Source organism: Bubalus kerabau, chromosome 2 (genome assembly GCF_029407905.1).
Source record: "Bubalus kerabau isolate K-KA32 ecotype Philippines breed swamp buffalo chromosome 2, PCC_UOA_SB_1v2, whole genome shotgun sequence".
Lineage (NCBI taxonomy): Eukaryota > Metazoa > Chordata > Mammalia > Artiodactyla > Bovidae > Bubalus > Bubalus kerabau.
Genome location: NC_073625.1, coordinates 179,131,450 through 179,145,849, shown reverse-complemented (window position 1 = coordinate 179,145,849; position 14,400 = coordinate 179,131,450). Strand labels below are relative to the sequence as shown.

The 14,400-nt window shown below is 34.7% G+C and overlaps 1 protein-coding gene and 1 long non-coding RNA gene across 7 annotated transcripts in view; one reads left to right on the top strand and one right to left on the bottom strand.

Moving 5' to 3' along the window:
- The window catches only part of STAG1 (STAG1 cohesin complex component), a 507,868-nt gene that overhangs the window by 78,766 nt on the left and 414,702 nt on the right, over positions 1–14,400 (bottom strand). For all 6 annotated transcript variants that reach the window (XM_055569602.1, XM_055569604.1, XM_055569603.1 and 3 more), the window contains 2 exons: positions 12,860–12,974; positions 4,088–4,205 (listed from right to left, as the gene is read on the bottom strand). In XM_055569602.1, the coding sequence (XP_055425577.1) occupies positions 4,088–4,205; positions 12,860–12,974 (233 nt within the window). The remainder of the gene's footprint in view (positions 1–4,087; positions 4,206–12,859; positions 12,975–14,400) is intronic.
- LOC129644151 (uncharacterized) overlaps positions 1–14,400 on the top strand; it is a 66,701-nt gene that overhangs the window by 8,133 nt on the left and 44,168 nt on the right. The window lies entirely within an intron of this gene.

Sequence of the window (14,400 nt, the reverse complement as noted above, 5' to 3'; positions counted from 1 at the left end):
TTAACCAGCAATTTGATTTTGCTGTAGAATACACATATATCCCCACAAACTACCATCTCTTAAAAACACTGCAAAGTAGTCTTATAGAAGTTGTGACTTATTATTATTTTTCTTTTCCATTATGGTTTGTTATACGATATTGAATATATTAACAGTTCCCTGTGCTATACAATAGGACCTTGTTGTTTATCCATTCTATATACATTTGGGATTCCCTGGTGGCTCAGATGGTAAAGAGTCTGCCTGTAATGTAGAAGACCAGAGTTTGATCCCTGGGTTGGGAAGATCCCCTGGAGAAGGAAATGGCAACCCACTCCTGTATTCTTGCCTGGAAAATCCCATGGTCAGAGGAGCCTGGTGGGCTACAGTCCATGGGGTTGCAAAGAGTTGGACACGACTGAGTGACTTCACCTTTATACAGTCGTCTGCATCTGCTAGTCCCAAATTCCCAATTCAACCCCTTGCCCTATCAGCAACCACAAGTCTGTTCTCTATGTCTGTGAGTCCATTTCTGTTTCACAGATAAGTTCATGTGTGTCATATTTTAGATTTCACGTATAAGTGGTATCATAAGGTATTTGTCTTCTTTCTGACTGATAATCTCTAGGTCCATCTGTGTAGCTGCAAATGAGATTCATTCTTTTTTATGGCTGCGTAGTATTCCACTGTACATATGCACATCTTTTTCATCCATTCATCTGTTGATGAACATTAAGGTTGTTTCTACATCTTGGCTACTGGAAATAGTGTTGCTATGCACTCAGGTGTGCATTTTATCTTTTTTACTGATAATTTTGTTTGGACATATAGCAGTTATGATTTAAACTTCTATTGGTAGTCTTTGATAACTGTTTTGAAAAAAATTTTAGTCCTATATTTGCAACTGCTAACTAGATTTTCACCCACTAGAATACCTATCAAACTTCACTTACCTAAAGTACAACTTAACTTCTAATTAGTCTTAAGAAAATAAGTTACTATGGCATTTTATTATATAAAATACAGCAATACAGTAGCTCAGAATATTGATTTGGATGTCATTCCATACCAAAGCTTATATGTTGTACAGCATGCATATGGACAAATGTATGAAAAAAAGTTGAATCAGGATTTCAAAATAGTTCTGCACTTGTTATGAATAAATTCTCCAGCCTTGCCTTTCCATATTCAACCATACCCTAAAATTGTGGTTGATTTAAAAATTTTCCCCCATTTTACAATCTGCTTTTCTAGTTAAAATCCAACCAAGTCAAACCAAACCAAACCAACTGGCTGAAAGTTAAATCCAATGTCAACTAAACTTAAACCACAAAGAAAATCTAATACTAACATATAGTTATTTTAAGAAGGCAGATTCATCTAGAACACCCTGATGACTAACAGTCATGGTAATTATTTTCTGAATGACATGTTTTATATATTTACACTTGATCTTAGCCAAAAGGCCGAGAAGCGATTGTGTTTTATATATTTAAATGAGAGTAAAAAGTTAACAATACCAAGGACTTTCCTGGTGGTCCGGTGGTTAAGAATTAGCATTACTGCTTGGAAACAACACTAAGGGATGGTCACTATTAAGTATAGGTAATCTATTGCAGGTAATGGCTAATTCTGCTCTTATGTACCAGACAGCTAAACCACACAGAAAAGTAGGAAAAAAAAAAAAAGAATAGAATCAATAGTAAACTATTTCATTTATACTCACAATACCTATTTAAGAAAATAAGAAAAAGAATCTATGTTTTAAAGAAAGGTAATCTAAGGAAGAGAAAAAAGACGATATAAGTAACAAAGGATAGTCAGATATCTGAATCTGTTTCTTTCAATTCTAAAGTTCATTACAAGCTTCACTTACATCAAGGTATCATCTCCATTCTAGGAATTCATATAGATTACATGACACAGTCATTTTTTAAACTACTATTGTGGGGAAAACCACTAGGCAATTCAGGTATGACTTAAATCAAATCTCTTATTATTATATAGCGTAGGAAACAAATAGAGTCAAATGATTAGATCTGGTAGGCAGAGTGCCTGAAGAACTATGGACAGAGGACTGTAACACTGTACAGGAGGCAGTGCCCAAAACCATCCCAAAGAAAAAGAAATACAAGAAGGTGAAGTATCCAACATCCACTGAATCCTAGAAAAAGCAACGGAATTCCAGAAAAACATTTACTTCTGCTTCACTGACCATGCTAAATCCTTTGACTATGTGGATCACAACAAACTGTGGAAAATTCTTCAAGAGATGGGGATACCAGACCACCTTACCTGCCTCCTGGGAAACCTGTTTGCAGGCCAAGAAGCAACAGTTAGAATTGGACATGGAACAAAGGACTGGTTTCAAATTAGGAAAGGAGCACATCAAGGCTGTATATCGTCACCCTGCTTATTTAACTTACATGCAGAGTACATCATGAGAAATGCCAGGCTGGAAGAAGCACAAGCTGGAATCAAGATTGTCAGGAAAAATATCAATAACTTTAGATATCCAGATGTCCCCAACCTTATGGCAGAAAGTGAAGAGGAACTAAAGAGCCTCTTGATGAAAGTGAAAGTGGAGAGTGAAAAAGCTGACTTAAAACTCAACATTCCAAAAACTAAGGTCATGGCAACTGGTCCCATCACTTCATGACAAATAGATGGGGAAACAATGGAAACAGTGACAGACTCCAAAATCAGTGCGGTGCGGCTGCAGCCATGAAATCATAAGACGCTTGCTTCTTGGAAGAAAAGCTATGACAAACCTAGACAGTGTATTAAAAAGCACAGACATCAATTTGCTGACAAAGGTCTGTCTAGTCAAAGCTATGGTTTTTCCAGTAGTCATGTACGGATGTGAGAGTTGGACTATAAAGGCTGAGCACTGAAGAACTGATGCTGTTGAATTGTGGTACTAGAGAAGACTCTTGAGAGTCCCTTGGACAGCAGGGAGATCAAACCAGTCAATCCTAAAGGAAATCAGCCCTGAATATTCATTGGAAGGACTAAAGCTGAAACTGAAGCTCCAAAGCTTGGGCCACCTGATTCAACGAGTGGACTCACTGGAAAAGACCCTGATACTGGGAAAGATTGAGGGCAGGAGGAGAAGGGGGTGACAGAGGATGAGATGGTTATATAGCATCACCAACTCAATGACATGAGTTTGAGCAAACTTCGGGAGATGATGAAGGACAGGGAAGCCTGGGGTGCTGTAGTCCACAGGGTTGTGAAGAGTCAGATATGACTTACTGACTGAACAATATTCTGGGCTAGACTGAAAAACAAGCTATACAGAAGGGGCATTGCTAGCTTTACAGAGCTAATATTCATATAAGCTTTTAGAAGATGAATGTTTTATTAAGTATACATATCCAGTCTGCTGTTCATGTTATTACACAAAGTGTAACATTAAGATGCATACTTCAGAAATTATCAGTATAGCAATTATTTCTCCATATTTCTTCTTTTTCTTAATATTTATTTATTTGGCTGTGCTGGGTCTCAGTTGCAGCATGTGAACTCTTAGGTGCAGCATATGAGGTCTTGTTCCCTTATGAGGGATCAAACCCAGGCCTCCTGCACTGGGAGTGTGGAGTCTTAGCCACTGGACCACCAGGGAAGTTCCCTCCCTATTTCTTGAACAGCTAAGTAAGTGACTTTATTGTTGGTTTCCTAATTTTAATGTTAAAAATATATATAATGAAAGATGGGATGATTGTGGTCTAATTAAACCTGGTATGTGAAAGATCAAGTACTTATATACAGCAAAAAGACTCTGGATGAACCATTTTTCTTCTTTTTACTTTAAGTACATCAGTATTTTGTAGCTGAAATCAGCATAAAGAAAACCTTGAATGCTCCATGATGTTTACAGGGTTTTAAAAACTTGTAGGACATGCATGATTGTAGTCCTAATATAGAAAGATGTTAGATACTATTAAGACACCTTTGCTTGTTACAGGAAACAAACTGTTCTTTTTGAAAAAAAGATACACAGATATACTTGCATATACTCATTTTTAAGAAGTCATTTATACAGGATGGTATGATTATTAATATCAACCCAAAACAATATGTAAATCAACTTATCAAAATACTGTACCTTCCTCTCCTTGAACAGGTTCTTCTAATAGCAATTCTGTCATACATTCCCAGTCTTTCAACAGTTCTTGAGAGCTCTCCCACAAACTGTCCACCAAGTAGGCAGCATGTTCATGTAACTAAAAATAAATCAAATGTGACTGAAGAACATTTAATGAAGAAACTACTACTAATATACTGAGTTATTCAGCCATTTTGTTTATAATTGAAACTGCTGACAATGTTTTCAAGAGCCACTTAGAGAATACACACACACACATGCTTTCTACTACTGATAATGGGGATACAATATATAGACTCAATCAATTTTTTAAAATAATAGTAAGGTTTAGGATCTCCTAGTCCAACGGCATGATCTTTAATGAGTAAACTGAGAGGACAACTAGTTAACAGAATTCCTGAAGTTACATTTGGATTTATGCCACTATTCATTACTTTTGGTTTGTCTCTCTCTATAACAACCTTAAAAAAAAAAAAAAATCAAGTACTTTCTCCCATAATTTCATTTGAAACATTGGTACCAGACTTACTTTTTAATCTCTGTTTTCTTGGTAAAGGTCAAAATGTAAGTTACTCCATATCTCTGCTTTTCCCCTCTAATTTCCACTTAATTCAATGAATCTGTCATTTCACCACACCTTCACATTTTGCTGCTTATTACTTGACTATTTTCTTTGGAATCCTTGTTCCCACAGTAAACAAATGCTCTCAAGTTCCTCATCAAACATTTTATGCTCAACTCTTTTCTGCTTGTCAGTCACTGAACTGTGAAGAATATTAATCTCTTTATATAAAAGTTTTTTAGAAAAGGTAAGTAGAGGTGTTGTCCATGTTCTAGTTTCCGCTATTTAAAATTAACTTCTCTATCCTTGTATGAAAGTTCTACTACCTTTGAGTCTCATGACAACCACCTTCTAGATCAGCATTTCTCAAACTTTAGGACTGTAACCTATTCACTGGCTGTTAATGTAATTTAATGTGTTGAGATCAAAGTTTTAAAAAAAGGAAACAGTAAAAAAGAGCGTATAGCACATAGAATGTTAAATACTATTTTAAATATCAGTCATATGTTCTTGTATTTGTGAGCGAAAATAGTTTTACATTATGAGGAGGGGTCTGAAAATGTGAAAGTCACCTTAGTAGACCTAATGGTTATCTACTGATATCTTGGTACATTTTGCAGGTGAGTTATTTTTCTTCTTCATTCCTAATTCTATCGTTATGCTTAACTTCTATGTAAATTTTGATGACCTATTTAAAGCTCTGCCTCATTTCACCTCTTGAATCCTATACTTCATTTCCATTTAATTTAATTTTATTTTTTTTAATTTTATTTTATTTTTTAACTTTACAATATTGTATTGGTTTTGCCATATATCAAAATGAATCCACCACAGGTACACATGTGTTCCCCATCCTGAACCCTCCTCCCTCCTCCCTCCCCATACCATCCCTCTGGGTCATCCCAGTGCACCAGCCCCACGCATCCAGTACTGTGCATCGAATCTGGACTGGCAACTCGTTTCATATATGATATTATACATGTTTCAATGCCATTCACCTAAATCATCCTACCCTCTCCCTCTCCCACAGAGTCCAAAAGACTGTTCTATACATCAGTGTCTCTTTTGCTGTCTCGTATACAAGGTTATTGTTACCATCTTTCTAAATTCCATATATATGTGTTAGTATACTGAATTGGTGTTTTTCTTTCTGGCTTACTTCACTCTGTATAATGGGCTCCAGTTTCATCCACCTCATTAGAACTGATTCAAATGTATTCTTTTTAATGGCTGAGTAATACTCCATTGTATATATGTACCACAGCTTTCTTATCCATTCATCTGCTGACGGACATCTAGGTTGCTTCCATGTCCTGGCTATTATAAACAGTGCTGCGATGAACACTGGGGTACATGTGTCTCTTTCAATTCTGGTTTCTTCAGTGTGTATGCCCAGCAGTGGGATTGCTGGATCATAAGGCAGTTCTATTTCCAGTTTTTTAAGGAATCTCCACACTGTTCTCCATAGTGGCTGTACTAGTTTGCATTCCCACCAACAGCTCAATTCCAGAAAAATAAATGACCCAATCAAAAAATGGGCCAAAGAACTAAATAAGACATTTCTCCAAAAAAGACATACAGATGGCTAACAAACACATGAAAAGATGCTCAACATCACTCATTATCAGAGAAATGCAAATCAAAACCACAATGAGGTACCATTTCACGCCAGTCAGAATGGCTGCGATCCAAAACTCTACAAGCAATAAATGCTGGAGAGGGTGTGGAGAAAAGGGAACCCTCTTACACTGTTGGTGGGAATCCCTTGCATTTTAAATCTCACGTTCTGTTTTCTGAAATGCCTCAGGAAACTATGTAGACACTCATGCACACTCAACATCCACAGTTTCCCAATGTTTTTTGTCAAGGCCAGAGTAGATAATACTGATTAGCATCTCTGTTCAGAAAGAAGATGGGGAAAGGTTTGCAGCCAGATATAGTCAAACTTTCTAAATCACATATCCTAGGAAAATATCTCTAGACTATCAGTAACATCATTCCAACAGAGACAGGCACAAGTACGGCACACAACCTGGTATCAAAAATGAAAATTAGCAGAAAATAGAAAAACCAATAGTTTTTTTGTTTTTTTTTTTCCCTAAATAGGCTACTAAGCCTATGCTGAAATGGAGTTACTATTTAGTGGGTAACAGAGTTTCAATATAGGGAAGATTTAGAAAAAGTTCTAGAGATTGAGGGTAGTGACACCTGGACATCCATGTGAATGTACTTAACGCCAATGAACAAGTACACTTACTAGTAGCTAAAATGGTAAACTGTTTCACCAAAATTTAAAAAAATGCTGAGTAAACTTGAGTTTATGCTTGACATACTTAACCATATCTATAGAATAGGTATAAAAAGTTCACAATTATATTTTTGGCAGATTATATCTTCTATACATATCCTCCCTGTCCCTTTTAGTTCTGAATTCTGGACTTATATATGACATTGCCACTTCAGCTTTTTATAAGCATTTGTTAATTACATCCAGTATTTATCCAGTTCACTTTCTGTGTTAAATTTTTGATTAAGGTATATTTGTAAACATTTAATCTCTTTATTTCAACCCTATATGATAACCTGCCTTTTAAATAAAGCATGTTAGTCCATTTACATTTATTGAGATTACAGATGTTGGCATCTGCTTCCCCTGTGCTCGACTAATGACATTTTTTTTTAATATGTGCTTCCTGCAGAGTTTTTTTCCTAACTTGTTTTTTCCATCACCATGATCACCAAAATTTAAAAATTTTATTTGCCTTAAGCATAACAGCCATATTGTTTAGCTTGATTCCTAGACTTATTTGTTCACCAATATTTCTTATATTTCTTATTTTCCTGTTATTGCATCAATTTTTCACTTTGCTAAAAAATTTCCTCAAGTAATACTTTGCATATAGGATACAAAGGTAGCAAACATTTAAACTACATATCCTTTGTTTAGTTTCCCCCTACTTCATTCTCTGTTTTCTTTAGAGTTTCTACTAGGTAACATAATAAAATGTCTTAATCTGTACCCCCTATTTCTTAATTTCTCTCTCATACTTTTAATTTCTTTCCTCCTTTGGAAAAAATTTTTTCCTTCCTGGAAAAAAAATCCCTTCATCTATAGCCAATCCTTGGTTATGTCAATTCAGGTCATTTAATGATCCACCTTTCCCCCACATTTTGAAAATCATGTTAATTTCTAAGAACTCTCTTCTTCTTTCATAATTACTTCTTATTGTATTTGGGGGCATTAATAAAAAATTTTCATATGTCAGGCCTTGTGCTTCTTTTTCATGGTATTTTATTTTCAGGTTTCAGAGTTTCTTGGGTACCAGCATACATAAATACATACATACATATATATATATATCAATGAGCCCAGACTGAAGAATGTTAGTAGCTAGAATGCTTTTCTTGAGTCTGATTGCAAGGTCCTAGCTTCCTCAGTTGTGAATACAGTGGAAAGGGGGATATATAGTCAGGCAGGCTAACTGTAGGTATGCACTTTGTATTTTGAGTGCAGAAGTTCCCTGTCTCTACAGGTACCTATAAATTATTGGGGTATTTATTCACAACTTTGCTTCTTAGCCTAATGTCTATATCCCAATGCCTGGACCAGCATTTCTAAAGTGAAGAATAAGCTCCACTAAAGGGCAGTCACTTAATTATTACTGATAGCTTACTCCTTTCACCAGCCTTTGTTGCTCTCTCTTGTCTTTAACGTATTTCAGATTTCTACTAAAAAAGTCTCAAAAAAATTTTCCCCCGATTTTTGTCTTCTGTGAAGGTATGGGTTACTTAACTCTATTGGAATGAATTAATAATCATTTACTTTGCATTGTTCTGTCAACTGGTAATGTCTCATTCATTTTGACATTTTTAGCCTGAGGTTTTCAGTTGGATGAGTTGTTGGAACAATTCAAGGCTTTAAATACTGTGATTCCCCTAGTATTGGCATTTTTAAGGATGATTTTGCCTTAAATGACAGCATATTAAAATTTAACTCAGAAATGTTGTCATTGTTCTAGAAACTTTTTGTGTGTATATTCTCAATATAGATGCTAATGTCTTGGACCATCTCCTCTTTCTGACTGTAAGGTGGTGGCTTAGTAAAATGCATTCTGTTAACACTAACAACCTCTTGTTTCAAACTCAATGTGTACACCAGCAGGGCAAGATAATATGTTGGCCCATTTTTTTATTAAAAATTTTAAGTTCAATAGTATTAGCAACAACAATCAGTACAACATAGTCTGTCAGGAACTGGCTTGACATAATATTCATGATACCATCTTCCTGTCTTGGGGAATCTGTGATGGCCACATAACTTGCTACTCTCAAACCTCTACAAGAATACCAGGTAGACAGATCCATGTTTGAGAAAAAAAAAATTTTTTTTTAATGTGGCCAATAGGGTAAAAGGTTACAGTAGTCTTTCAGACAATTCATACCAAGGATTTTCTATTGTAAGTGAAAGATGAAGCTATTAAGAAGAAAGGTCTTGAGGCATTCTCAATGGCCATAAAAAAGCCCTGGGATTAAAAAGGATCTGGAAACCTAACAATGAAACAAAAATTTACTTTCTAAAAACAGTTTTTGGTATCATAATTTTATAAAAACAGCATGAAAATCAGGTTGTGCAAGCATTCTTTGTATTCCTTTGAAACAGATGAACAAAAAAGGTTGCTCATTAATGGATAAAGAGTCACTGTACAGCAAAATAATCAGAATTATATTAGATACATAAATTAAAATTACCTTTATGTGGGGTGAATTTTACCCTGCTATATCTAAGCATAATTTATTTTATAGAGTTTCCTCTAATCTTGTATATAACAAACTAATTTCATTTTCCTGGTGACTTTAATTAAAATTTTCTCAGTGTGTTCCTACTTGTCTTTAATTGGTTTCAAGGTTATTCATAAATATTGTACCTCATGTCAAATAGTTAATTCTTCTGTCAAACAGTTAATACTCTAAAGGAGCTCACAGTATAAAGGAATCTTACACTTATTCCTTTTATGAAAAATCATTTACAGTGCAAATAACCATTCTAAATAATTAAGGCTAAATTTGTAAATACTCTTATACTGGGTTTATTCTCTGCTGAAACAGAGTCAGCTTTGGTAATCCTGAAGAATACATTAAAAAAAATAAAACCAAGAAAAAGTTATTCTGGGGGGGATTTCCTGGTTGTTATATTCATAATATATCTGTTAACTTTCTGTCTTAAATGACTGCCATAATTGGCCTTATCATTCTATATGCCTAGAAGTACAGTTACAATACTTCTAGATTGTCCGGAAATGTTCTGGGTTATGATTAACTGCTTTAGAATAATTATTAACAGCATCATCACTCTGAAAAGCATCAGTTTCAAAAGTTTATATAGTAAGTATCATGGTCACACAACCTACAGGGAAATCTGGACTTATCATACACAAGTACCATTTTTCCTATTATTTGGCATGTATTTCAAACAACAACGACAATCTCAAATATACTAGGTATTTTTTCACTTGAAACCAATGACTGCTAAAAAAGTTGTGATGGCTTAAAAATGCCACTTTTTGGTACAAAAAGAAAGAAAAACTAATTTAGGTAGATCTCTTAATCTTGATTATTTCACCTATAATTCATATATAAAAGAGGAAGACCCTATGGACTGCAAACCTCTTTCAATTCAATATTTTACAATTCTATTATTAAAATTATTAAATTATTATTAAAATGTTACTACTTAACATCCCAGGAAATTCCAGGGACAGAGGAGCCTGGTGGGTTACAGTCCATAGGGTTGCGCAGAGTTGGACAGGGCTTAGCAAGTAAAGAACAACATCATCATCCCAGTAAAATAAAGGAATAGGAAAGATTATCAGTTCAGTCAATTCCAGGTAACTGGTTGATAATTCAACTATACGCTAGACTTATTCTACTTTTATGATTTCTAAGGTTTCTTTCAATTCAACTTTTTATGAGCCTATGACTAAAATATTACTAAAACACACATTATAGCAAAACCAGAGGAATTCAGAATAAGATATACTCAGAATCCCACCATATTACAAGAATATGGGTTTAATAAGCATTCAACTCCAGGTGTACGCTAGTATTACAAAATAAGAAGAGAGATTTTAACAAACAATGCTTCCTATAAAACAGGAGACCATAAACACCAATATTATGATCATGAATCAACTAGAAACCCTTAACTACAATTTGCAGTTGTTTTTGCAGCTGACAAGAATGTCACAGAAGACAACTGGGAAATATATTTTACTGTTCTTGTAACGTTTTAGTAAAGAGCAGCAAACACATACAACAGTAATACCATTTCAAAAATAGAGCAGTAATACACTTCACAAATTATTGCTATGAAAAGAGGATGAAACTGTAAAACTAAGTACTTACGGCTTTTAATATACCAAAAAAGTAAAGTCCTTGGACTTTCAGAGATCCAAAACATTTTCTTTCAATTAATAATCAAGTTCAACTAATCTGATCATATTTCCCAAACTTATCAGCAGTTTAATAGTATATGTGTATCTCATCCCTATCAATTTTTGATACTACTGTTACTATTAAAGTCAAAATTTTAAATAGGACTCGATTGTTGCAAAATACTTTTAACCTCATTTCTTTAAAACCTAAAGGGTTAAGAGTTTAATTTGAATAGTCTATCACAGCTGTGATATTTACTGAGTATTTAGTGTTTTACCTTAAACATTCACAAGCATCTATATTTTACTCCATAATAATATCCACACTTGATTTGTTAAGAAAATAATGCTTTGGACTCTTGCTATCCAAGTGGTTCGTGGACTTCTGGTCCAGAAGCATAAACAAAAAGTAGCATCTCAGATCCCAACTCAAGAGTAACTGAATTAGAACTGGCATTTTAAGAAGATCCCCACAAAATTTGTATACATATTTAATAATACACTGTTCTTAAACACATCCTTTATACAAATGCAACTCTCCAGTTGGTTTCATTTTGACTATATTCTTTCTCTGTTCCCAACTCACTTAAAAAATATCAGCAATTCCTTCACTTTTCTGGTTCTGCTTTGCCCTAACCCCACTCTTTCCACTAATCCTTACATCTCTGTCTGATCTTAATTTTCTTATAGACTACCTATTTGTCTCTCAATTCCTCATTTCTACAAAGTATCTCCAGCACATTCAAACTTGAGCAGTCATACAGTCTCTTACGTTTCTCTTATTCCTAGACATTCCCATACAAACCAAAAATACTCTTTCTCCAAGTAAAGTTCAGGGTCCTAGATTTCTAGATTTTTGCTACCTTTATTTGGAACTCTATTCCCACTCATTTCTAAGCCAACAAGTTTTTTCATTCAGAGCTTCAGGTGTAAGTTTGCTATCCCCCCATGTTATACCAGCAGTTGGAAATACAGTTCTAACATTAAAGAACATTTAAATGGGCAAACTAAAGTTCACATGTGCAAACAGATTCTGATAGATAATATGTTATGGATGTTAACTGTTTGATAAATTGACATGGAAATGCTGCATAAGCTTGCATAACTACTAATTTACATTCAAATTCATATTTTTCCTTAAATAACAACTTTCAAACAAGATAGAACCAGTGGTTTTGACAGCTTGAAAATGTTCATATACTTTTTCAATAATAAAATTTTTCTTTTTATTTTGGCCATACCACACAGCTTGTAGGATCTTAGTTTTCTGACTAGGGATCGAACCCGGGCCCTCTGCAGGGAATTCCCTGGTGAACTGCTGGATCACCAGGGAATTCCCTAAATAATGTAATTTAAAAGCTACAGGTAAAAAGAAAAGCTACAAGAAAAACAAAAAGCAACAAAAAGAGTATGCTGTATTGCAATGAAGTACTATAAAACTTTAAAAACTGCTAACCTATATTCAGTGTTAATCCATATCTGCACACATATTCCCAAAAAAGGTAGTGTACTGATCCCATTATCATGGAATCAAATCTATGGAGCTAAGGAATTTCCTGGTGGTCCAACGGATAGGACATGGGCTTTCACTCAGGGAGCTAACATCCCACAAGTTGTGCAGCACAGCCAAAAAATTTAAAATATCCATGAAGGCAACTTTGTAAGAAACAGTCTTGTCTTCATTTGATTAAAAAAAATCATTAATTACAATGATTAAATGACAATTTTACTTAAAATGTAATCTAATACACAAATTAAAGAGCTATGTTAAAAATTTACCTCACTTTCAAGAAAGAAAAGGACAAGCATCCTAATAAGGTTCCCATTCGGACTGTTTCTCCCCCTTCTCTTTGCTAATGCTTCTTCTGCTTGTGGGTCATGTCTGCTAAACAATCTGGAAATAAGTAACAAAATAAGAATATTACAAATTTACATGGATATGAATTTAAGTCTTCTCCTTCAGTATATAAATTTCAGTGTTGAGACTAAAAAACAGACCAAGTGTATGTGGATGTACGTTTGGTAAAAAACAAACAAAAAATCCAAACTTGATCATGGAATTCTGAGTCTACTCTACAGTTTACTTAACAGATTTTAAAAGATCACAATATTAAATGGTAGGAAAATGCTAAAAAAGATTAGCTTTTTCAAAAGTTCTCCAACTGAGTATTTCCAGGGCAGGGGAATAAAAGATGCTTATGAAGCGAAGCTTTTGGAATTGACTCCATTTTCTTAAAGAAATAAAATATAATGGAGGCTTACATTGGTAGATATTTATATGAAATGTTAAATTTAAAAAATTTTAGCAAATGTTTCAAACTTAAACAAATACAATACAGATAAAATTACATATATCCAAGGGCTCTTTCTGATTCCAGTGTTGCCGTTAATGGCCTCCATTCTGTAGATAATGAACCTTTTTAAATCTATCTTTTCTTTGAAACTACAGAAGCAATACATTCTTTCTAAACATACAGAAGCAATAAATTCTTTCTAAAATTCCTTTTGAAAAGTTAAAAAAGAGACTAACTAGAATATAATAAAACAAAAAGAAAGGGAAATTAAGACTACAGTATACCCTTGATATTTGCGACAGACAACACCTCAAGATAAATATGGAAATAGCACTATTCTATATTAGCCCATGAGTCAGAGTCACATCTTATTGTAAAAGCCATGCCTGAAAATTCTGACTTCTTCACTTTCATTAGCAGCATGCACTACTAGCCAGCTTCCTTCTTAAATAAAGATTTTTTTTTTTTACATAGACATAGCTCTTTCTTGTTTTGAGAGGTATCACTGAGTAAAGAGGGGCTTCCTCAATGGCTCAGCTAGTAAAGAATCCACCTGCAATGCAGTAGACACAGGAGATCAGGTTCAATCCCTGGGTCGGAAAGATCCCCTGAAGGAGGAAACAGAAAACCACTCCAGTGTTCTTGTCTGGAAAATCTCATGGACAGAGGAATTTGGCAGGCTGCAGTCCAAAGAGCTGGACACGACTGAGTGGCTAAGCACACCGGATGTGTGGCACTTCCTTGTGCTTTGCTGACTCCTATGACAGCTGAGCACCCTCAGTCTTAGCCTACTTTGTAGCTGTCCACAAAGAAACAGGTTTAAAAAGAGACAGTGAGACAAATATATAATAGTTATAAGCAAGAGTCACTTTACCACTGAGTAAAGAGCAGTTTGTGATTGTAGCACCAAGATGCTGATGCTAGATGGAGGGCCACACTTGCTCATTATCAAAGTCAATCACCCATGTACAACAGTTGCCCAGTGCATGATTTATATCTGTGCTTAGCATAATCACACATAATTAC